At 45.0% G+C, this 26,386-nt stretch overlaps 1 protein-coding gene across 1 annotated transcript in view; it reads left to right on the plus strand.

Moving 5' to 3' along the window:
• The first annotated feature begins 215 nt into the window (after window positions 1-215).
• The window catches only part of CCDC14 (coiled-coil domain containing 14), a 384,504-nt gene continuing 358,333 nt past the window's right edge, over window positions 216-26,386 (plus strand). Inside the window, exon 1 of the mRNA XM_069616670.1 lies at window positions 216-411. Coding sequence (XP_069472771.1) covers window positions 382-411 — 30 coding nt within the window. The 5' untranslated portion in view covers window positions 216-381. The remainder of the gene's footprint in view (window positions 412-26,386) is intronic.

The following is a 26,386-nucleotide window of genomic DNA, read 5'->3' on the forward strand; positions in this document are numbered from 1 at the left end:
CGTATATGTAAATTAATTAAAAGGCTGGGAAAGAGAAAACAAACATTATTTAAGTAGACCTGCTTTCTTTTTTGAGGTAAACCACATTTGCATTCAATGTTTGCTTTGAGATCTCACAAACTTCAAAGGGACTTTGAGCAATTGCAAGATGGGCGCCGCCTTGTTCTAACGGCTCACTCTCAACGGCTGTACTTCCTTGTCCGTTTTCAATGTCCAGACATAGCCATGGGTCCCGCCTCGGAGGCGCGGGAATCGTACAGCGCCCCCTGCTGCACCAGCGAAGCCAGGCTCAGAAGAGGTACCACCAAAACAGTCAGTTTGGATATTCATTGACTGAACGCGGAGCGGAGTGCTGTGGAGGACTTGCACCTGGCAGGTACCATGGCGAAGCAGGGGCTTCGAGCTCACAAGGTAAGAGTCGTAGCGAGGGAGGGTTTATGGCGTGAACGCTGCGCCATAGTGAGTGCTTCTGGTTTCAGATGAGGAAAGCGCTAGACAGTAGCAGAGAAACCCACTGTGTTAGAGCGATGGAGAGAGACACCGGACTCCGTGAGGGGCTGAGAGCACTTCTGAGCGGAGATTGTTCCGTTGACAGACGCTGCTTTTATCACTGGGAACACCTGAGCTAGAAAGTGGGGTCCCGAGGGTGGTGAACCTTTGACCTAAAGGGACCCTTCTGGGCAGATACTACTAGGGTACAGCCAGGTCCCGAGTGTCTCTCAGTGGCTTTGTTTCACACTGATCTTTAGTCTAACATTTGAGTTATGTATCCCTAGATTCTGCTGTATTGTGTTTGAAACGGTATATTCTCATTATAATGCATTAGAGTGAAATATGATGCTGAATTAAGGCAAGCCTGTTAATACTGGCCAAATCTGGGATGCCCCTACTTCCTAACAACATAGAGAAGGAGTGAGCTAGGTGTGCTCCAGCTGTTTTCCGTTAGTCACTATGCGGTCATTCCCTACCATCGCTTATTTTATTTGTTATTTTATTGGATATTTGTACGGCGCCTATACGCAGGTGTTTCCAGGCGCCACAAGACAAGATGGGCTGGGGGGGGCATGGCAAATCATAATAAAAACGAAGTAGCAGTTATATTGGCCTTGTGACAATCCTATTGTGCATGTGCATAAAAATGTGATAAAAGCAGGGTGTGGTGGGTAGAGGAAGAAGTGCAGGAGTGGGGTACCCCCACGGGTGGGGGACAGGCAAGTGCTGGTCAGGCCAAGGTGGCAAGTGCCAGGGGAAAAAGAGGGAGGAAAAGAAGAGTGTATTGGACAGGGAGGAATAAGTTGGGATAGTCCGGGAGAACGGGAAGGAAGAGTCCCTGTATGACTCTGAAGGGACCGGCCCCAGTCGCAGCGGCAGGTGGAGAGTTTAGCACGGGAGAAGGAAGGAAGAGGAGAAAAGGAAGGTCTTGAGAATGTTCCGGAACTTAAGAAGATCTAGCACCAGTCTGAAGGGGGTAGGGGGGAGCTGTTCCAGAGGGAGGTGCCAGCCGAGGAAAGGGATCTACTTCCCACTCTCTGGTTGGAGAAACGTTTGACCTGTCGAGAGCTGGAGCCAGAAGACCGAAGGATTCATACTGGGAGGTATTTCGGGCGAGAAAACTGGCTGTAGAGAGGTCCTAGGCCCCAGAAAGCCTTGTATTCTATTATTTTTCTATAGCGCACCAAGCCCTTGGGCATCTGGGCACATTTCATACCAAGTTACATAGGCAATCACAATAGTACATTTAGCAGGAATGCAGGTACAGTCATATTAAATTACACACTACACTAAGCAATATACAGTATGTACAATTATGCATTATATTTACATGGTGACATATGTGTCAAGTTCTGTTGGTAGTTGGGCTTCATTCATAATGAGCCATGCTTTAACATTTCTTGCAGAATTTGTAATAGGAAGGTTCTCCTCTAAGGCATTCCAGGTTTTGGCTGGTAGTACCGGGAAGCTTTTACCCCCTGCCTTTTAGGAGTTTAAACCTCGGTATAACAAGGCCGTTGGATTGTGCTGATCTAGTCAGTCGGTCATTAGAGTGGTGTTTAAATTTGTCGCAGAGTTACATGGGAGCTTGATTATGCAGGCATTTGTACGTGAGTTCAATGGTTTTGAATTTAATTCTTTGATTGATGGAGAGCCACCTGACGCTCTGCCTCAACTCTGGAATGTGGTGTGTTCTCGGGAAGTTGGTTGCTGCTCTAAGTGCATTGTTTTGGTATATTTGTAATTTTTTTTAGGTTGTGTTGGTTAGTGGCTTAGCAAAGGGCATTAAAGTAATCAAGCTTAATACTAAAGCTCTGGCCATGGTAATACAGTTGTCAGGTGTCAGAAAGGGCCTACAGGCGTTGATAAGCTTACATGTGTAAGCAGTGGCGTTAATTTGTCTGGGTAGGGAAGAGGGTTGCGTCAATGTAGATGCCTAGTGTTTTAACATCCTTTGAAACCTTAATGGTATTTCCATCAATGTTGAAGGAGTTAAACTCAGTGTTGTCTGTTAAGTCTGGTTTGCGTTTCTACGAGGAGTATCTGTCTTGTCGTCATTCAGGCATAGTCTGTGTTCCGCCCTCCAGGCTTGGATGATAGAGTAAATGTCATTAAGTCATTTGGAGTCAGTTGTGTAGTTGCGAGAGATTGGGTGTCGTCAGTGTAGTTGGTATACGAGACACCCAGGCGGTCAAGGTCATTGAAAAGAGGCTTTGTAAATATATTATAAAGCGTGGGGGGAAACACAGGAGCCCTGCGGCACCCCGCAAGTGACGGGAGCAGGTGAGGCAGAAGCTGTCGTGGCAAATACTCTAGTCGTTCTGTTGTTGAGGAAGGATTGGATCCAAGTGATGGCGTCGTTCGCGAAGTGGGCAGCAGAGGCGAGATGGCTACGAAGGCAGCTGATAGATCTAGTATAAGGAGGGGGCGATGTTACCATTGTCTCATATGGTTTCTATTGAGTTACTAGATCTATCAAGGCTGTCTCTGTACCCTGCCTGGGCCGGAAACCTGATTGGCGAAGCCCCAGTAGATTCTTCCTTTCTAAATGGTGCTGAATCTGTAGATGGGTCGCTCTGTCAATCTTCAGAAGAAAGGGCACTGTGCTGATCGGTCTGTAGTTGGTCAGGTTATTAGGGTCTAAGGTAGGCTTCTTGAGAAGGGGTAGAACCCATGCGTCCTTCAGGTGGGTGGGAACAGTATTAGTTGTGAATGAGACGTTTATAAGAGAGGTAATGAACGGTACAAGTTCCTTTGCTGTTTCTTTAATATTAGAAGCTGGACAGACATCGCCCAGCATCTGGTAAGTTGATGGACAATGTAGAGAATTTGAATAGGTCTGATTGTTCTGGTAGTGGATCTTGAGTGGAGGGTTGGGGAGCGTTATTGCCAAGGCTCGCTTTTGTAGTCTCAATTTTCTTTTGCAGAAGCTCAATCTGGTCTGAGAGCGCTGTTTGAATGTTCTGGCACCATGTGGCGTCTTTGGAACAGGCTGCCGTGGTGTTGTGTGGACTCATGCTCTTGAAGTATGTTGAATAATTCTTTTGTATTGGATTTGGCCTTCTGGATGCAGTCATTGTAAGATTCACATTTAGCTAGGAATATCAGTCTTGTAGATGGAAGAGGCAGATGTGAAAGCTTTTTTTATGTGCAGAAGGGAGGTTTTTCCATATAGTTTCTGCTGCTCTTTTGTTTTATTCTCAGTGATCTTAGGTGAGGGATGAACCACGTGTTCATGTGGGCTCTGGGTTTAGCTTTACAGAGTTTTTGGGGTGCAATCTTGTCAATAGCATCTAGTATGGTTGCATTATGGAGGTCTACAAGGTGAGTGGGATCTTTGTTGGATTCATTGAAGATCCCGGAGATGGTAAGGGGTTGAAGGAGTGGGAGAAGCTTGTGCGCTGTTACATTCCGCATATTTCTTGCTAGTCTCGGAGGTGCCAGTGGTTTATCAAGGTTAGTTTTTATTCTTGTACATTGTAAAGATGATAGCATGATTGTCGGTCCAAGCGCAAGGCTCATTGGATAAGATGTTAGTATCTGCAATCCAGTCTAATTGTCTCCCTTTGTTATGGGTAGGTTGGGAGATTCGTTGTGTGAAGCCTAGTTCGGATAAGCTGTTGCTGATCGCTAACACATTGGTATCCTTAGTTTTGTGAAGGCCTAAATTGGTCACCTAGGAGCAGGATTTGTGAACCTGGTTTGGAATTGGCTCTGAGGACTAGTGATATATCTTCCTCAAACGAGGACAGAGGGCCTGGGGGGGTCTGTAGATCAAATGAACTGTTGCGTGGGTGGGCAGCAAAGGTAATTTGATTGAAAGGAGTTCACCTGAAGGGAAAAGGGAACATCTGGTTAGAGACTTGCCTGAGACCTAGGGAGGCTTTGGCAATGATGGCGACATCACCTCCTTTAGATGAAGTTCTATCTTTCTTGAGGATGGTGTATTGGTGTGGGATGGCTAGTGAAATTAAAGGACCAGATGTAGGTTGGAGCCACGTCTCGGTAATGGCTAGGAAGTCGAGGTCGTTGGACAATGAGATCATTAATATCAGGCATAGGCTGTTAATGATCTAGTGTTGATCAAGCCTCCTTTGAGGGTAGAAGTGGCGTTTTCCGGAGAGATTTTGCAAGAGGTAAGGTTTATGGCAGGATGGCTCTTTATGCTAGATGACACGTTAATGGTGCTAATAGGTTTCGGATGTACAGGCATAGGTTGGATAGGAGATATGTGCGGGCTAGTGGTTGCTAGGTGACATTTTTTAGGTAATCTGTGGCCTAGTACGAAATAATGTATTCGTCTAATCATATGTCTTTCTACCAATGTGCATGTTCCAGTATCTTGACTTTTCTAGCAGCAGCTTGCATGTCCCACATTGGAGAATTTCCCCATCCCCTCTGCCATTATTATCCTATGGTATCCATAGTCAGAATCTCTTGTTATGAATTTCCGTAGTTTGAACAAGTAAGTGTCCTGACCTTGTCTCGCGGCATGGAAGGGACTGTACAACCTGGGCATGCTAGCCTAATGGGGCTTTGGGCCAGAATCACATGCTCACTGGAGGCGGTCAAGGGTGGGTGTCTTGTTCTCATCGAAAATATTTTCTCAAAGACGATTTAATCTAATTTAAAAAAAAAAAAAGAAAAAAAGAATTCACTGAAAATATATGTAGGGGGAGACCCCTGCAGGGCCACCCTCATATTGCCCCACATTCATTATCCTATCCCAACCCCCCACATTTGCGGTGACATTTGGTCAAAAGAATTAGATCAAATAGTTTTTGAACCGAATCGTCTGCGATGAGATTTACGTATACCTTGCTTCGTCGGATACCCCCTTAGGATATTGGCTTCCTTAAAGACCTGTACCCGATCTCCCTAAGCCCTGTACAGGTCAGTGGCAACGACCACATGTCCATTAAGGGAAAAGCAGAAAGGCAGAAGACTGGTTATCATGCAGCACTGGCTGGGAATGATCCTTGACTGGGTCTCTTGGAAGGCGGAATAAAGGAAACCAGTACAAAGAGATTGGTCTGTGTTAATCAGTTCACAAATGTTTCTTGTCAAACCAAAATAAGAATTGCAAAAGACTGGCAGTTATTAGAACATGGTGCTAAAAAGTTAACCAGTATGCTTTTAACATAATAAAAAAAAAAGCAGGAGCATTATGAATCTACTAGTCCGAACTATGTTTAAGGACTATGCCACTTACCAACCTACCCTAACTGAGCTTTGGGGATCCCCAATTTGAGGACATTGCCCTGGCAAAGCTTGTGTTTTCGGCCCGTTTACTCAACGTACAACCGAAATACACCTAGGGATGATATATAATTAGCAGCATTACAGCTGCATTAGAAAGAATGTAACCACAGCAACTCTAGGCTCAGGTTTTATGCAAGAGAATCACAGTGCAAACGAAATCCATTGGACTGTGTTTGTTAGTAATGTTATTATTTTTTTAAATGAGAATCTGGCATGCAAATTGGATGTTCTGGTGCAACATTGCTCTTTAACACCAACAGTAACATTTCTGGGCTCAATGAAAATAATATAGGGTGAGTTTAAGCATTGGTTATATATCTGTATATTGCCTGCGCTAGCCCATTTCTTATTCATGGTGTCCTGGGTGCAATGTTACATTGCGCCCCACAAATCTGATTTCCACATGATACACATTGTATATGACTTTGCTCTAAATTTCCTCTAAGCCCGTCACAATACATCTTTTTGCATATTCTCAAACACAAAGTTTACGGCAAACATAGATTTAATGCCAGGTAGGTATCTTTGTATGACACTAGTTGACCTTGGGAGTCAAAAGTAGCCCGTGGTAGCTGATGACATCAAGCTTACCAGGCCTTTCTAAGGTATAAGCAGGAACTAAATAGTTGTCAGCTCCCAGTATTTTCACACACCCCTCTTGCACGCAGTAGAGTGCCCAGGCATCATCTCCCAGTGGTACTGGAACTAGGCATGCTTGCTCGGGGGTCTTCACATGATATGTGAGGGCTCAAGACGGTGGAGAAAGGAGTCATTTAAGAACAAATGGACTAGAATGGGCCGCGCCGTTATGGTGCAATTATGTATGTAACAGAGGTATATGTAAAAGACGTGTGTAGTACCTGTAAATGGAGGTCTGTTTCATTATTAAGCATAGTCTCTCGTGATTAGGTTTGCTAATGGGTGGGAGCCCCTGATGATGATCAAAACAAAACATGTCGGGTAAATGGGGAAGGATACTATGTAGAGCACTTTAATATATGTAAAATGGGCGCATTAATGGTATAAGAAAAGTGGAATGAATAGGGAACTGTGTTCTTATAAATTTTGTGTATGTATGTGTAAAAAAAAAAAAAAGTATTCTACTTGTTGTGCGTTGTCCCAAGATTAGACCTGCAGAACCGAAGTATTAGTGAATGGATATAAAAATGAAAAGCGAATAAAATGAGTATTTTTTTTGTAAGTTAAGCAAATGAATGCGCAATATGTTGCACACAGAGTGAGCGCAGTAAGTGTGGTGTGCAGGACAGTATGTGTTCACACTGCCTTTACTCCCTGCTGAGCGTCGCTGTTTTTTTTTTTGGCTTTGGATTGTTTTACCAACAATCGTGGCGGAAATGCGATTTTACTTAGGTTAAACAACCCAAATCCATGTTCCATAAGCAACCGTAGACAAATCCCCTCCCTCTACTTACCTTTTCGCTGGCTGCCGCCACTTCTCCTGTACCCCTGCAGCGTCAGTTCCGTCCCTCTAACGTGGGTCGCCACTGACGCAGCAGGGTCCCTTTTTTTCTTTTTTGATCGCTTTTTTCTCCTTTCTTTTTTTGCGTCTCCCGCTTCCAATGTCAAGGAAGCGGGGGACATCCCCCGCAACCTGCGCACCTCATGTTCGATATTTTGGGCTTCGGTTGTACTGGCAGAATTCAGACAAATGGTCCATACAACATTTTTTTTGGAACTTTTTGGCTTTTTCCGTTTTTTTATCCAGACATTTTCATGTGTAAAGGCAAGGGATAAAATAAGCAGTGTCGCATAGCAATTTGCTATGAAATTCTGTCCGTTTGCTAGTCAAATGGACACTAGTGTAGCAAAGATAGCTATTTAAGTTGCCCTCTTCAATGAAAGCACAGCTCGCCCTGCATTCCTCTTGCCCTCTTTGCACTTCAAGTCCTAATGGAGAGAAAGTGCAGCATTAATAAACTCCACTTTTTTTTTTTTTTGCCAAAGTAAAACAGCACACAACGTATTAACTCTCCCTTCCCCCCCACCCCCACCCTCTCAACAGTAATCGTCTTGCAGTACCACACGCTCCGACCCCAAGCATACCAATAACAGGAGGTGCCAACACAGACAGTTGACCATTAGTCCACTATTTCACTTGATTCCGAATGTCCAGGGGTTGTGAATTCCACCTCCAGCAGTTCATGAATGGCCATCCAGCCTTGTTTCCAAGTGGGGAGACCCAGCACCCATTTCAGCCAGGTAAATTCAGAAAGAAGGCCAGTAATCAAATGGACGACTAGTAGTCGGCATGGTTATAGCATATCTGGTCTCCCTCAGTTCACACATTTTCATGCACTCCAGCCAAGCATTACATGTCGGAGGGCTTCTCTTAGCCCATTTTCTGGCCACCAAATGCCTGGCCACCCCCACCGCCATTCCCAGCAGTTTCCGTTCAGTGCGGGATCCCCCCCTCGACCAAGGCCAACAACCACATCGCAGGCGTATATGCCCACGGAATAGGAAGCATTTTACTCACTGCCTCCTCCACCTTGCTCCAAAACAGCCTAATACGTGGGCAATCCCACACTACATGAAAGAAATCGCCAGGTTCCCCACCGCATCTCCTACACCCTGGGGAGCTGTACATATAAATTCTACTCAATTTCAATGGGGAATAGTAAACCCGGTGCAAACATTTAAAATAGGTCAATCTGTATTGCGCGTTCAGGGAGATTTTTTGGGTCTGAGTACATATGAGCTTCCAATGTGCATCACTCAAATCATAGCCCAATGAGGCTGCCCATGCACTCTTGTAGGCCGTCTGCTTCGCAACCATTGCACTTGGATCCCTTTATGAATAGAGGACACTAATTTGCTAGATGTCAGAGGTTTGACAATGAGTTGTTGTACCAGATTGGGAACTGGGGCCTGCGGGAACTTGGTCCACTTAGCCTTTTACACACCCCTAATTCTATAGTACAGGAACAGGGTCACCGCATTATGCTCACCTCTATCCCGCAACTCTTCCCATTGTATAAACCGCCCATCCAGTATCATGTCCCCCAGCGTTTGCACTCCCAGCTTGCGAAAGTGCTCCTTAAACGACTTTTCATGTGTGAGTGATACACCTATGACATTATAGATTGACCAATCTGGATGAAAATGGGGCATAGCATCCGCCAGCCTACTCGCCCGCTCCCAGGCCCTACACATCACGTTTACTGGCTGGACTTCCCCTCTCGGGACCGTGTCCCTATTTCCCCACAACATTCCCATTAAATTGTTCGGGTAGGAGACCGCTTTCGCTGCCATGACATGTGGATGAGCCGCGCTCTGTGAGTTCCAACCCATTACATACTGCAATTGCGCTGCCAAGTAGTACCAGTGCATGACAGGGACTTCAAGTCCAACTTGCTCATAGGATAGCGTCAGAGTGTCGCATGCAATGCAAGCTTGTTTGCCAGCCCACACTAATCTAGACATCATTGTCCTAACACGGGACTAGTAACAGCCAGGAGGCCATATGGGAACATTATTGAAAACATACAGCAGCTTGGGTAGAATGACTATCTTACACAGGGCGAGCCGAGATGGGGAGGCGGATCAATGACTCCACTTTCTGCTCTAACACCTCAAGCACTTTAATATAGTTGTCCCTGTACAGCGATTTAATGTCCGTAGTAACCAAGATGCCCAAGTACCTCAACCCGCCAGGGCACCAACGAAATTCGTTACGCACATCGGTCTGCACTACCTCCGGTGTCAGAGGGAGAAATTCAGATTTGTTCCGATTAATATGAAGGCCAGACAATTCCCCAAATCTGATCACTTCCTGTGTTAAGGGAACTAAATTCTGCCTGGGTGCTTGACATACAAAAGGATGTCATCCGTATATAGCGATATTATAGCTCAATGTGCATTCACCCCGCTGCCCTGCCTCGTGCCACGTGTGGGAAAGAGAAACTCTGAGGTCACTCCGCTTGCATACACAGCGGTGCGTGGGGCAGTGTAAAGCAGCCCGACCCAACTAATATAGGTAAGGCCAAGCCCCGATCGCCTCAGCACCTCAAAAAGAAAGGGCCTTTCAACCGAGTCGAACGAGTGCTACTACCGCTATGGGGATCTCAGGGTTAACATTATGCATCAGGGTGAATAAGCGCCTTAAGTTATACTGGGTAGACCGACCAGGTATAAAGCCTGCCTGGTTGGGAAGGACCAGAGCAGGCATATGCGGTAACAATCGCTTGGTTAATATTTTTGCTAATATTTTATTGTCGGCAAAGACCTATAAGATGCTAGCTGACAGATCTTTCCCTGGCTTGGAGAGCACTGTCACTAGGGCCGATCTGGTTGACTCGGGGAGTGAACCCTTGGACATGGCATCCTCGAACATACCCAGCAGATGAGGAGTTACAATATCAATGTAAGCCTTATAGAATTCAGCTGTGATGCCATCTAACCCAGGTGCCTTGCCATTGGGAAGCAATTTTATAGCTTCTCGAATCTCCTCCTCAGTAATGGGGGCATTTAGCGTAGGGGTGTCACGGTATTAGTTTTATGACGGTACGATAACCTTCTTGCCAAATGACGGTATATCATGGTTATCGCGGTATAGCAGGTGGAGTTAACTAATCTTAACAAATATTTTCTAAAAGGTCATAAATTGACAGATTTAGCATCACAAACAAAACCAGGCACCCAGGGCCAGAATTGGGCTTTTCAACATACTTTCCACTGAAATGCTTTGCTTCCACCAAACACAAACACACGTGTAGAGAGGAGGAGGGGGGAGCCCTGCTGCAACTGGCAAAGCAAACTGAATAGCTTTACTTAAGTGGTCATTTAGGCTTTATGCTCCCCCACTGGCTACTGGTGAAGATGAACATGTTGCCATCTTGATAACCTGCATGCCACCGATCAATGGGGGCTGATGGTAGTATACGCTTGTGCGCATATAGACACACTGACGCACTCTTTACGTTACAGCCTTTAGTTTACTTGCGGGCCAAAAGGTGTTCAGAATTTCGCAGTGTGACTTATTATATGTAAATTCAATGATAGAAACAGGGAAATCCCCCATTGCCATATGTTTAGAGAACATTATCCATTATAAATATATAAACCCCAAAGCCGCCAACCCAAATTAAACCCTTTTCCTTCTTGGCACTGTATCTATTCTTCCTATTGCTAACATATTGATTTTGTGTCAGGCACGTGTGGTTTATAGAATGGCATTAAAAACTGCTCCAACTGAAACTACTTGGCAGACGGCACATCCAACAGTGCAAGACCAAGACTGCGCAGCACTTGCTTACTGCAGCCTTTCCAAATCAGATTGAAAAGCACACTTTACGGTATGAACGGTATAACTGTATAAACAATGTGATGGTTATTATTGTTCAATTAAGTGGTTCACGGTATCTTTAACGGTATACCGTTACATCCCTAATTTAGCGCACTGCCCTGATTGCTATCTAGCCACCCCAACGCTACCTCATCAAGGTATTCAGACAGCTTGTCCCGCCCACCCTTATAGCGCGAAGCATATAACTGCGCGTAATATTTATAGAACTCCCTATTTATCCCATGCAAATCTTTGATGGTCTTGCCGTCCGCTCCCATGATCTTGGCTATGGGGCCAATTTTCCCATCTAATGGCCCAAGCCAAGGTTCTACTCGGGCGATCTCCTTCCCCATACCTCATTGCCATTATGGGGTCTCCCAAATATTTTTCTTCACTCGCTGCTAGTTGTTGATATTCCTCCCTACATGCCCTCAGCTCTTCCTGTACAGCTAGGTCAACAGAGGTGTTCTGTTTGTTTTCTAAATCACGAATAGTGCCCTCCAGTCTCTTCATAGACCCCCGTAGCGCCTTTAGTACCCACCCCTCTCTCGATGTACAACACCCCCTGACGTAAACCTTGAACGCCTCCCATATTATACTTTGGCTAGGCCCTGAGCCATAATTGGCCTGAAAGTATGTTTGGATGTCTTGCTCTATACCAGCATGAAAGGCCACGTCCTCCAGGGATGCTGCCCTAAAACGCCACCGGGGCGAAGGCGGAGAGACGGCAATATTATTATGAACCATCACTGGGGAATGATACAAGAGGGTACGTGGAAGTATCCTAGCCCCTACAGCACTCCTAGCGACAGCGGTGGTGGCCATAATATAGTCAATCCTGGAGGAGCTGCCGTGAACCCCTGAGAAAAAGGTGTACTCTCTAGTAGCTGGATGTTCCTCTCTCCATAGATCGTGAAGATCATGATACGAAGCTATTGAGGACCACGCCCCAGCTGCCTGCGGGAGAGACCGCTGAAGCGTGGCCGACCTGTCCAGATCCAGTGTAAAGGCTAGGTTAAAGTCACCCGTCCAGAGTATTTCATAGGCTAGGAATTTATGGGTGTGCCTAGCACATTGGTGAAAAAACTCTGGGCTATCTACATTAGGGGCATATATATTTATAATTATTTTTGCACCGCCTATTTCTCCCGCCAGAAGTAGATAACGACCCTCTTCATCCTTAATTTGTTCGTGTAGCCGATACTGGAGAGCTTTGTCTGTATATCGCCACCCCTCTAGCGTGTGAGGAGTAGGATGAACAATACCTGTGTATACCCCAGCCTGGTAGTTTGGGAAGGAGCGCATCATTAGCCAAGTGTGTTTCCTGTAAGCAGAGCACATCGACCCTATGATTCCTGCTAAAATTAGCTATGAGGCGAGATTTCTTTTTATTCGTGAACCCTCTCACATTCCACGTCATTATTGTAAGAAGCCTACCATGCCCCTCGCTCATCCCCATTGCAGCCATAAACTACAGTATGCAATGACACCTATCCTTCCACCATACCCACTGTGCACAGAATGCAGGGGCCTGAACTCGCTAGTGTTAGCCCTTGAGTCAGAGCGCGTGCAAGACGATAGAACAATACTGTCAGGGCAACTCCCAAATGACTGTGGCAAACCCCCCCTCTACCCCCATTCCCACCCACGCTAGCAACCATGACCTACCAGCTCTCTGCCCTCCCTCCGCCCATCTACCCCCAATCCAACCATAATAAAAGAACAATAACCTCGACTAAACAATGCCGCAATACCAGCGGCGACCGGGGCCTCTGAGGGCAGCTCTAGCGCCCCATATGGCTACGGCCGAAGCAGTCGGCTCCTCCCCACCCCCCAACATCCCATGTATCGGGAAGTAGTAGCATTTCCCCAAGCCTCCAACACTCCCCTACAAGGGCTATCCTTGCGAGCTTAAGAAGGATGCCGGGGAGAACCCCCTGGCTCAGGTAGATTCCTAGCAAATTGCTTAGCTGCATCCAGGGCTGTAAAAAAACTGATGACCCTTTATGCTGTACCCGCAACTTGGCCGGGTACATCATGGAGTATTTTACTCCTTTACTCTGGAGGATGTTTTTTTGCCGTTTGGAAGGTCTTCCTTTGATCTTGAACCGCCGGCTGAAATCGGGAAACGGACAAACAGTGTGGCCTTCCCATTTTAACTTACTTTTCCCTGGCTGCAAGTAGTATAGTGTCCCTATTCCGTTAACAAAAAATCCTTGCAATAATAGGCCGTTCCGGGGCACCATGTGGTGGTCTGGGAGCCATCGAACGGTGAGCTTGCTCCACCATGTACATGTTAGATAGAGGCAGATTGTCCAGCACGTCTACCAAGAGCTGCTCAACAAACTTTTCCATGTTGTCTATGTTGGTAGACTCCGGAACACCTGTAATCCTGACATTGTTCCTCCTAGAGCGCCCCTCCAAATCCTCATTCTTCGCAGCTATTTTCTTGACCAGTTGCTGGAGGGCCGCGACTTTGCGCTGTAATGAGGTTACGTTGTCCTCTGTAGTTCCAATCCTCTGCTCCGCTCTTCCATGCGCCCCCAAAGTTTTTCTATCTGAACTGCTGAGACATCAACTTTATAAGTGAGGGCATCGATTTTGACCCCAAGCGTGTCTGTATTTCCCTTCAGCGCCAGTAGCGTCTGATTCAGGGCCACAATGTCCACCTGTTTCGCCACCGGAGCCTGCAGCGACGCCGCCTGTGACTGGGCCTGTTCCGGACGGGCAAACTGCTCCATCCTTGCCTGCTTCTTCTGGTTTCCCATAGGGCTGGGAAAGGCGAGAGGCAGAGCCAAATACTCTGCTCCAAATGATGCCAGCGAATATGCAGTCCCCGGATGGTCGCACAGAGGCCCCTCCCCTAGCAGCCTCACCTAGATGTCTCGGCGGGTCGGTAGTCCAGCACTATAAACAGCGGGGGCTCACCTCCCCGGACACGGTCTGAACAACAGAAGCTTCAGTTGACCTTGATGCAAGACTGCTTCCAGGTGAACAGCTCCCTCAGCATGGCTGTTACAGAGAAACCCGTGTCGGCATTGCCCTGGGAGTATGCTCCCCACTTGAGTTCAGGAAGGAAGTACACCTGTTTTCAATGAAGACTGGTGTGCAGGCCCGCGATCACCAGTGCAGTGCGTACAACAGCTAGGCCACAAAGCGTAAACAAACACTCCAGCGCAGTTCCTCCACCTACTTTTTTACAACAGGGGTTGCGGGAACATTGGACAACAGCCCTTGATGCCAGCTTCAGTATTAAAGTCTTGGCCTCCGATGGGAGTAGGTTCAAGCCATTCGCTAATTGCACACTCATTACTGAAATGATGCCAATAAAATCCCTGTTTACCGGAGCACATTGAATGATGTTTCCGTGGGCACATACCCAATGCTGCGAAATTGCACACATAGACAGCTCAGAATACAGGCAGAGAGAAAGGAATAAAAAACAAACAAAAAGTCAATTTATTCAAATTCCAGCAGGTAAATTCTGTGCCCCTCCAGTCGAGCTCACATCATCCGGAGATGCCAGTTCACGCGCGTCGTAGAGATCCAGGATGAAGCCCCAGAAGGGGTGCCGCCCCAGCAACAGTACAAGCCAGAGATCCAGTCCACCAGAGTGCTGCTCCGTTCAAGGAGACCGAGAGCCCCCCGCTCGAGATCACAACCTCACGAAGGCAAGTTGACAGAGCAGGAGGGGAAGGACCGGCACCCGCCACCACTCAGCGCACTCAGTCCCGCCAGCTCCCCTGCAGGGGCCGCTCATCGACTATGCCGAGCGCCGGGTCCACGGGGCCTAGGGACGCACTCCACCACCTGCCTCCACCCACCGCGCCCAAGGCTGCAGGCGCTGCCGAGGCCGGCGACTCCCACCTTAGAGCATTGCCGTCACCTGCAGTTGCAGCCAGCCACTTCTCCGTTGGGTCTGGCGTATAGGTGGGTCCCCGCGGCTGGACGAGCAGGTCCCTCCTCCCCCACTCTCTATCAGGCCGCCAGGCCCCTTCCGTCAATGCTCCCACGATGCAGCAAGCTTACACCCAAGCCCCTCTGGGGTCCCAGCTATGCCACCACTTCTCGTCCGCGACGGTCAGGGGTTTGGGAGTTGAGGAGGCAGGATAATTGAAGGATTTTAATATCGGCCGTTGCCGGAGCTCTCGGGCAGCGGCCATCTTAGACTGCTGCGCAGCAGCGCCCCCCCAAAATCTCCTCCACTCTTAAGTGCCGAAAGGCATGTGTGGGAGTGCTAGGCAAGAATGTCTTTGTTTTTCAAATAATTGCAAACCCGAAATGATCGGGATGCTACTTTTATTAACCTTTCTGTATCCTGACTGGCAAAGACCAGTATGTGTCAACTTTTTTTTTTTTATGACAGCCATGCAATTCCATTCCTAACATGTAGGTTGTTACATAATGCATAATTAGAGTACTGATAAACTGCATCATGTCCATGCTTTACAGTAAAGTTTAGGTTAGTGTATCTCAATTTCATTGTGTCAACTATATTCCATTTTGTTGGGGAAGATGCATCATATTGACGAGTCAACATTGAAAATGTACATGATCACATTATCAAATGCTTTTGATGGCACACCTAGTTCTGTAACCTGCAGGTTGCATACATCTTGCAACTGGTGCTCAACCCATGAATGAGCCCATACTCCTCGACATTCTAAATGATCACCCAGTTGCTTTATACCAGATACCCTGAAATTGAGATGACCACAAACTACAATATTCCATCTAGCTTGCTCATTTCTCTGCCTGCTACGCAATCCACTCTGTTTAGTCTTTCTTTTGTGATGATGAATGCACAAATCGGATTAGATGCTTACGCAAAGTAGTGATCAATAGTTCCATCCAATTTGTGCATCTACAGATCTATTGCAATACCCAACACTGTAGTTAGCCTCCATAGCTTGCTTTGCTTTATGATTATAATTGCATTATATATTACCACCTGCAGGAGACAGCTGGCCAAAGTGTTTTCAGATCCTTTTTTATCACAATGACTTATTTGTGTCCGTCATAAAGCCAACTTTTTACATTTTACAGACACTCAGATGTGGCTTGCAAAGTCTTTTTATCCACTCGCATAGTCTGGAACATTTTATGAAGGGCTAGTAGCATTTGCAAGAGGTGTTTGAAACTTTTATGTAACATTTACTTTGCAGTAAATGTCAAACAAAAGTTTCAACTGTGCATGGCTGGCCTCTGGGTGGCAGCAGTGTGCCAAACAAAGCACGTTTGTAGTGACATGCACCATTGTACACAAATCGCATTTTAAATTTGTTGTCCTCCATTGCTACGTGTCCAGTGCATTTCTCTTGGGTTGAATAGGGAAACTAAGTTAACCCACATGCAGGTTTAGCTGAATTTTTAAAGAATTTGCAAGGCCCGACTTCTCTAATGTCTTTTTTCAGCGGTACGCAAAACTACTGTATTGTTGCTCATTTCATGTCTTGGGTACAAATAACTTGTGTTGACATTAACAATATTAATACAAAATTGCTAATCAAAAGGGTCAGTTTGCTAATCAAAAAAATGTAAATTGGCAAATGCTGCTAATCAATTTTTGAAAACTAATTTATGCCTTGAAAGGTCTTTTTGGTAGACTGGTAACTCGCAGGTGTGGACAGCGTCACATAATTTGAATTTCTCGATTGCTGTGGGTATGGGCAGAGTAGTAGTTTTGCCGCTTTTGGGACAATGGCTTGCTGGTCCTTTGTGTCATTCTCATGCAAATTCGTTTTTCTTTAGCTGCATTTTTGTGCCACAGTGGCAATTCAAATTTAATCTCCATGTTTTCCACAGGTGGACTTGCTAGTGACTGGTTTAATTTATTCAGACACGTGTCTTTACGTGGCATTGTATGTTTTCGTTTGCCAAACGGCTGTGCATAATTGCAGTAGGGCAGAAGCTCCCCTTTCCTCCAAGGTTATACAGACTCTCTAGGGAGTTATTATGCTCTAGTGTATAGGATGTCTATGTTTGGTGGTCGATTCCCTGCACCTGTAAAGTCCTTTTGCAGCCATTGCATCTATTTTCTTTTGAGGTTAAATGCGATCGTAGCACTAGTACCCGTGCATAGTTTTATTTCTCATTCAATTCAATGAAATGCAACTTTATACATGCTTAACCTTCTTTCAGATGCAAAGGTTCTGTAAAAATGCTGTATCTTTGTTTTGTTTGGATAGTATCGCATGACAGACCTAAATGTACTTGCATTTAAGCGATAGTTAGCTTTCCAATTTATTGGTCGCTCCGAATAGCTGTTTTTTTAAAAATGGCAATTGTTTCCAAATGTTATCAGTGTCAAATGCTCGTTTTGATGTAAAACGTGATTGCATCTATGCATCTTTCTTTTTTTCATATGTAAAGTGTTGCTACATTTATTTTAAGTTTACTTTTTGTTAGTATACAATGAGCAATGTTTCCATTGCATATTGAATTTTACAATTCTTGTTGTTCATGGCTTGTAGGAGTGTTTTGTGTTTTTTTTTTTTTTTTTTTTTCCCCTTGTTCCCTCCCTTGTCGTGCAGCGCTTTGAAGCACATTGTGTGTGGGCGCTGTATCAATATCATATCACTATGCTTACTCTCTACACCATCACATGCTACACTCCTGGATCAATTCGACCTAGCTGCTCATACGAACACTATCCCATGAACACCTCATCACTCTAATAAAACGCAGCTATATCCCACGACAAACTGGCCTAGCTGCACACTTAACCAGTGCACCCAAGCACCCTTCGACACCCTACTCTCTCAACTGACCTGGACTATGGTTCCAGAGGGCGTACAACCTACAAGCGCTTTGAGGTATTACTAATGATATATATAGAGCGCTATATAAATGCCAAATAACCTAACATAACAATGTGTGGGTAAGACTCAGCGTGAATCCCATGTTTCTGATTCATAGGGTGCAAATTACATGTTTTGGTATCACGTGCGTGTGGATTGATATTGGATACAGGCCTAACAAAGTGCACCTTCATTCACCATTGGATGATAATTGACTCTTGGAGTGTACGAAGTGGTGCGTTTTGTGTATATGTGAATAATTGAGGGGGTGAGGGACGTTTATGCCTGGCTAGTAGTTTGCAACACAATTAATTCCCGCTTGTCAGAGTTTTGCTTGTGTATGCACAGTGTTTTCTTGGTTTCTCCTAATGGAGTGTATACCATTTCTCTTTTTTTATTTTTTATTTTAATGCTCTTGGTCTCCGTTTGGTTTGTTTCCGTTCACTTAGGTGCATGTTCCAATTCCCATCTTTATTGATTTAGTACCCTTCTCCATATGACTGTGATTATCCTCTGTCTTTAAAACGTGACTGCACCTTTACAGTTCACGTTAGTGTTGAGTGTGGTCATCCGTGTTGTAAGTTGCTTTCCCTTCACTTCCGTCTCGTTTACGTTTGTTACTTGCATTTTGAAATTCAACCATTAATGATGGTATACTTTACAGCTATTTCAGGCCTTTCCAAATGTCAAAGGTCGTACTCTATTTTTGTAAACCATCTCGTCCGAAGCCATTATTTTGTTCTCCTTTAAGCAGTCGTTTTGATGTGCTTCCAGACTATCCAGACTATCCAGACTATCGCAGTATATTGTTAAAATAAAAGCGTTTAAAAAAGATCTGAGGTGTCTGTTGGTTTCTGAATAATTCTATGTTCCTAACAAGGCTAATTATAAGTTACAAGCTACTAGCCAGCAATAAAGTCATTCGTCACCATTTCCTAATTGCCAAATCTCCATTATCATCAGCCAACGGCAAGTGGAAAGTGCAAACGTTGTGTCCTTAACCAGGCATCCGTACATAATGTCTAGCCCAGTATAAATGACAATTCCCTTGACAGTTTCTTAAAATATCTCTATGCTCACCTTTCCAGATTGTGTAATAAAAGCTACCCCTTTCCACACATGGACCAGAAATCCTTGCACTTCCCCCATTTTAAAGAACTTCTTAGTATACCCGATGTAAATACTTAAATTGAACTAAATGCAATTGTGTGTTTATAAAGCCACTGTCCTTCACTTGGGTGTATCAATGATTCCCTCCAGCAAGGCATATATTAGTTGTTAAAATTGATTAGCAGTTTGCTAATTAAAATATTCTTGATTAGCAAACTTATTTTATTAGCATTTTTGTACTAGTATTTTTACTGTCTCCACAAGTTATTTGTCCCCATAACTCACACAGCACACACTGATAACCTAACTCACCAACATTCCACATTCACTCAGCAGGTAGAATATTATACATCCCACTTTTGTTACTCTCACTCTCTCACACACACCCCCCGTCCCCTGCAAACCACCCCAAATTGTCAATTAAATGAAGGCTATGGGGGTCATGATCAACTGCCAACGGAGTCAGACACTGTGTGAAAGAGCCCCTGTTCGCAATCCCCTGCTTTCCCCTAAAACATAGTCTTTCTTTTTTAGCGCCAGTCTCTGAATTGAATTAATGCACTGCATGGGACCAGAGGAAGAAGTAGTAGGGCTGCCGGGTGTGAATATTGCAACGCCGGTGACCATCCCCATCCCAGGGGCACTGGGGGTGGGGGGGCGGGCATTGCGCCCGATCAACATTGACGTCAAAATGGCTGCAGTGGGATTTTCTCAGATCCGTCTGGAACAGCTCAGCATCCTGCTGATGGATGGTGCTATTCATATTTATTTAAACATATATAAAGCACTTTTCCCCAAAACACTGTACAATTTAAGCAAGACGATACAAACATTCAAGTGGCTTTCATGCATTTTTTTTTTAGTCAAAGGTTAAATCAATTTGAAAGTGAAGCGAGACCATGAATTTAAGGTGAGTGCTGAAGAGAAGGAGGAGAGTGGATAAACAGAGGGAAAGCGTTCCAGGTGTAAGACGGAACGGATTCGAGAGGAGGCGCAAGGAGAAGGCAGAACAGTAAGCAAGAATTTGGATTGAGAGCAAAGTGCACGGGAAGCAGTGAAAAATGAAGGTGTAGTGAAAAGCGAGACAATGGATACATTTAAAGACGGTGACAAGAGTGGAAAATAAGGCAAGAGTCAAAATAAAGAAATGAAATTCAGAGATGAGATGATAGAAGTATGTGGCAGGAGAGAAACAAATAGACGAATAGCAGCATTGTAAGTGGAGTGCAGAGGAGTGAGATGAGGGCTGCGATGGCCAGTCAGCATGGTGGAGCAATAGAAAATGGAGAAAGCATGAGAGAAACAATGAGGAGTTTAGTAGCAGAAAAAGATAGTACAAGCATGATGAATATTCTAGAGAGTAAAACGACACATGAGCATTGTTAAATTGGAGGAGAAGAAAATGGGAGTCGTTTTTGGGTAAAAAAGAAAAGGTGGTGGGAGGGATGGAGGGAGTGGGTGGAGTATTAGCAGGAAAGAAAAGTAGTTCCAATTCAGCAGAGTTTAGGTGGAGAAAGAGGGAAGCCATCCACCCAGGATTGGATGGTGGAGAAGCAGTTGGAAATATTAGTATGGAGGGAGTCAGAAAAGGAAGAGAAGGAGAAGGTAATTGGGGTGTTATTATTGTAGAAATGACGAGATAGATTGTAGGAAGAGATGAGCTCAGAGTAGTTGATCGCACCTGGGCAGAAGCATCTGGGGGCTCCTGCTTTCTCCCCTTGGTCCTCACCCTCCTCCCTGGCTGAATTGTTGCTGGGGATGTCCCGCCAACACCTGCCCCTTGGCTCAGAGATGGGATGAACGATTGCACCACAAGGATGGATGGATGGGTGTCTGGATTGCAGACAACAAGCCCACCCCACCTAACACAAGCTGAGAGTGCCCCAGAGAATCCTCCACCATGCAAAATAAGGTGCTCCATTTGAAGAGGTAAAGAATGCTTGCGCCGATCTGGGCCTGAGTAGGCATACACAGCCAACATGATGCAAGGAGATAACGGTGAACTGGTAGTGCCACTGTCCTATTGAAAATGCTGCCCTCTCCTTTGCTCTGTCGATTAGACTGCGAGGTCAAAGGTACTGATGCACTTGGTGGTGCCTAACTTCTCATTGAGTGACAACTGCACAAGGTATGGGGTGTGCCTTTGTCTTGGTCACAGAATTGATCTCTCTTCAGTCTGCACAAAAGCAACTGGCGTCCCATAGTTGGACATTTTAGGAACTAGTACCAGCACAGTAGCCCATGGTCTGTTTCAGCTCAAGGACTGCCAGGGCCAATGTTTTGGAAAAAATGTCCTTGATGGTGTCCCGCAACTTGTCATACATCAGTGAATTCTGCTTTTCACTGGCTTAGTCTCCTGTGTCAATATCATGGACACAACTGTCTGTGACCTGGAGTCAGTGCGAATAGGCCCAACAGCTGCTAATAGTCTTATATTTCTGTTCCCAGTGCTCCAGATACGATTTTGAGATGGGAGTGTTTTACTCCCTATTTTTAGAATTGGGAAGTACATTCAATTTCAAGAGAGTAAAAATGAGTTTTCTCTTTCACAAGAGAGTAAAACATATGATGTTTTGGAGGATAACCCTACAGTATCAGCCTACAAACGGTAATAAAAATGAGATCTGATACATGAATGCAATCAACCAGCACTTAGATGATAACTGGACCAAGAAGGGTGTGGCGTGGGCTATGGTAAGCAGCACAGTGAAATGGTTTCCGCTTCAACAGTGTGCCAAATGTCGTAGAAATGCACAGGCTATGCAGCTTGGACACAACTATACATACCAACTTTGCTCGTTCACTTATGCAGAAGTTTCAGGTCAAGCCATAGTGTGGTGAAAAGTGCAATGAGGCAGGAAAACGGATGAACCAGAGGTGATCCTCATTTTGAATGTACATATAGGGAAGTCCAGTAGATGCACTAAGTCCGCAAATGCATGGAAATTTCATGAAGCATGAATTAAGAAGTAGGACCAGCCCTATTTCCTGGCTTGCAAAAGTTCTAATTTACACAAAGCCTTTGCTAGAACAGTGTCAAAACTGTCGAACAGTTGAAGTCTCATTGTATAGCAGCACTGTTTCTCTTTTACGGTAGAGTACCGAAATCGGAAAACCTTCCCCATAATGCAAGTATTTTGGTTAAACCACCTTGATGCCTTTTAGTGTTGTCTGAAATGTTTCTTGAAATCTATGGAATGTGCAAGCAATTTGAGTTCAGGACCTAAGTGCATTGAGAGAGAAATTATTTCCCATTGGGCTTTCTTTCCTTGCAAATTCAGTGAAGGTTAGGACCCAAGGTCATCTACAAATGATGGGTTCTTCTGAATGACTTTGAAGGTTCACAGAACAATTGTGGGGAAAGATCAACGCACAATCATTGTGACCAGGGTAAGGGTTATCAAAAGGGAGATGAAGCTAGCGCTGCTGCCCCCCAAACTCTGCCACATGCCTTTTTTAACACCCCATTCCATCCAGACCGCGGCTTTCACACCATTGCTCAGTAGACAAACTGAGGTTTGAAAATCGTTGGGACAAACAAGTTTGAAAATATCAGTAAACTGCAGGAGGATCAGCACACATCTGGCCTGCGCAGTGTCATATATGTGAGAGGAGAGTAGCAGATCCAAGTGCTGCAGCTATGATATCATTTCAGATTCTTCTGGCATAAAAAATAAATCAATAAAATGTACAGTTCAGATCCGTACTGAAAGGGACAGGCATATTATTTTAAGCACTTGGCACTTACCACTGCAAGTTTACCCAGATGTTCTGGAGAGCTAGTAAAAGACAATGATAACTAGTGACGCTTCTAGCACAGATGACCATATATTACATGACTGGCCCCTGCTGTAGTGATGCTGTACAATTCAATGCGTTGAGGCCGAAGTGCAGCCACAAATGTGCAATGCTGCCTTACACCAGCGAGCAATGAAAGTGAGGGTGGAGGACTGCTGTCCTAGTGCTTTCACGGCCCTGGTGGTACTACCTACCTTTTTAAAAAAAAAAAAAAAAAAATGCTGCTCATGTGAAGGCCTTGCTCCATTGTATCCAGCCCGACGATTCTTTAAACTTTCTTTATAGATTTTTTTTTTTTTTTTTAAACAACAATATAACTTACTATTTTAAAATAAAAAATGTATTTGCATTTATAAAGTGCACAAAGCAGCCCTCGGGCATCGTGGCGCTTTTACAAGAAAGACTTGTTTAGTTGCAGGAGACAGAAAGAATACAAAACATGAGAGGACTGTCTGTGGTTCATGGTTACAGTGAACTTTCTACCAGAGAGGTAAGTCAAACTTGTTTACTTACATCGCATAGCATTGACCAGTCAATTGTCTGTATATACCACTAATATCATGCTAACATCATACATCGATTTTGGGTATATGCGTTCGCTACTGCTATTGTCTACGCGGGTCAGTTATCTTTCAAGATATTACTATGGGGTAAGGCCCCCAACTCCTGCACCATACATTTCCAGGTGGCCAGGTCAACACTGGCTTCATCCTGGCCTATGCGAGCCGCTTACTGCCAACTGAGGTTTCCGCGAGCATCCATTTTTGGAGATCACCCCACCAGAGGCGCAACTCTAGTCCACTACTTGTTCATTTTGCCAGGATATATGCGAAGTCCTTCAGCTTTCTGACATACATCATCTATTTCGGTCGCACAAAAATACCCAGCATACAAGCCACCGGGGTGCTCGTGTTCAAAGGTATACCTGTCCTGGCCACGGCCTGTGCTATTTCTTCCCAATACCGTCGGATCTCCGCGCAGGCCCAGAACATATGCACCAGGTCCGCATTAATCAATCCACATTTCGGGCAGGTTTTGAAAGATTAAAAATATTGAGGCTTAATACCACATAATAGAAATACGCCAGTCACGACTCCAAAGGTACCATGTACATTTATTAACGGGCAGCTGTCTGGTCTCTCAACTCGTCTGATGTATGAAAATCCTGAGGGGGATATATCTTTTGCATCTAGTTGGAAAGCCCTATCCATACCTCAAATGGATTTTGACTGTTTCTGCTGATCATGCAATAATGCTTTCTCCGCATTCGTCCTATGTCTAGGTGCATGCTTTTCTCTACTTTTGAGTTGCTGCATAGCTTCCTTTCTCCAATCTTTAACTGCATCAAATGCTGCAGGCCTAGCCTTTTTTCTCAACAATACAGATTCTAAATGGTTTAGGCGGGCAATTTCAAAACTACCATAAACTGGCCACTGAAGTTCGGAAACATGTCTGGTCTGTCTGTGCCAAATATCATTGAATACGATGGTTCCTAGGCCATAATTACAATACAAGAAATAAGTCGGGGACCCATCGGGTGGCGCCGCTTGGCCTGGTTTCAAAGATTGTCTTTTTCCTGCGGAATAAAACCCTGCAACAGGATGACAATTTCCCAGGCATAGTTAAATCGCGATCTTACCTGGCTACGTTTGTTTCTGCAGAGACAACACTTCCAAAAAATATCAGGATTCTAAGAATCTGGGTACAACTCGCCCGATTTCAAATCAAAGGGTCCGATCAGACATAAAATCGTCGTGACTGACTTTCTCGCAAAACATGCCTCGATACAGGGACCTTCGTTGTGATGCCCAATAAACGCTGCTCACCCTCCAGGGATCGGGCATGCAGTACTGCGAAAGAATCGCGTCTCACTTTGCAGGGGGCCCTGTCACTCTCCGGTAGCCTCGTCTTCGTCTAGCGATGTGGCATCAATCTTAAGGGTCCCTATTCGGGCGCCATCTGAAAAATAAAAATATCGAGGCTTAATACCACTTAATAGAAAAATGCCAGTCACGAGTCCAAAGGTACCATGTACATTTATTAACAGGCAACTGTCTGGTCTCAACAGCCCGCAATGTGTGCAAGCAGACACTGTGAGATGTGAGGGTGCTGGAGATTTCAAAAAAACACAGGTATTTGTACAGATTTTCCACAATCCAATACACATCGTCCAGCCCCTCTTCGTGTCATACATTTACCTAGGGTTCATGGTCTATCCACATAACTTAGTCATGTTTAAACACCTTTGAATAGTTTGTTGTTTTCCTTTAAATATTTCACGTTTTCCAAATATAAGACACAAAGGTAACATTCCTTATTTTGCTCGCTTATATTTGTCTATCATTTGTTCTTGAGTTTAAAGTCGGTTCAGTTTCAAGGAGCGAAAACAAAGATTTCTGCAGAAAAGCATGTTCAACTATTTGTTATTTTACTTTGCTGTTTGAACGAGGAAGGCACTGTTGGAACAGATGGTATCTAAATTACTGGTTAGCATGGCTTTTGTTTAACTCCAAGGTTTCTCAGTGTAGGACAAACAATCCACTTTTACAGCTTCAACATTCTTATCTATGTTGACATCATGGAAACGGTACAAAGTTTATTTTGCTCTGGTGGAGCCAAAAACCCAATTCTAGACATGGGACGGAACGCAAGAAGCGATCAAAATGGCAGCGTAGTCCGCCTGTTTCAGGTTCATTCAATGCAATTTATAGTGCGAATGTGCTTGGGCCATTGTTTGCTATCAGGCGGTATTCGTGCAAAATATACTTTTACAGTTTGTTCTGTTGCCTTTAATAAAGTTACCTATCCTCTTCGGGGTTAGATATGCCCTATGAGTTATATACAGTTGTATTAATTGGAGCTTCGCGTTTCTGGACACCTTTTTATGATACACCAGTGCTCTGCTCCATACTGCGTCTGTTAGTTGCTCTTGCAAGTCTGCCTCCCAGCAACACCTAGTTTGCCTTAGCATATCCCTGCTTCGTGACATTAATGACTCATGCAACCTAGACACTGCATGTCCACCTTCAGAAACATCCTAAAGCGCCTCAATAGTGCCATCTTCTTGCCACACCCCGTCCATACTTGGCAACTTCTGGGTGAATCTAGTGAAGAGTGAGGCTTGTATCGTATGTTGTCCTGCACATATGCCCACTTCTGAGGTTAATACGCTGAAGCCCATCGGTTTGCCTTCCTGTAATAAGTCTCCCACCGTCGTCACTCCCATGGGTTCCCAATACTTCCTGACATTTAGGTATGAGTCCTCCGCCTTCAGTGGCACTAGTGAGAACCTGGTGGGAATAAGGTGACTGTTTACCTAAAAAACAGGCCTGAGCCAAATCATCCCACCCAGCTTCAACAGCAGCGGGGCCTTTGGAGTCTCTGCTGTTACCATCCATATCGCCTCCTTCAAATAAAATGGAGCACATGAGGGCTGCAGCATCTGTGTCTTGGGACTGCTCATCTGATAACCATCTTGTGACGAACTGCAGCTGATTTGCCAAATATGCCTCAGAATTGGGCATCTTAATGCCACCCTGCTCGTACGGTCTCTGCAATTTAGTTAATGCCACTCTACACCTTGTGCCTAGGAAGCTGTGACAAATTCCGTTGGGCCTCT

The sequence above is a fragment of the Ambystoma mexicanum genome, chromosome 9 (genome assembly GCF_040938575.1).
Source record: "Ambystoma mexicanum isolate Mex_15411 chromosome 9, UKY_AmexF1_1, whole genome shotgun sequence".
Taxonomy (NCBI): Eukaryota; Metazoa; Chordata; class Amphibia; order Caudata; family Ambystomatidae; genus Ambystoma; species Ambystoma mexicanum.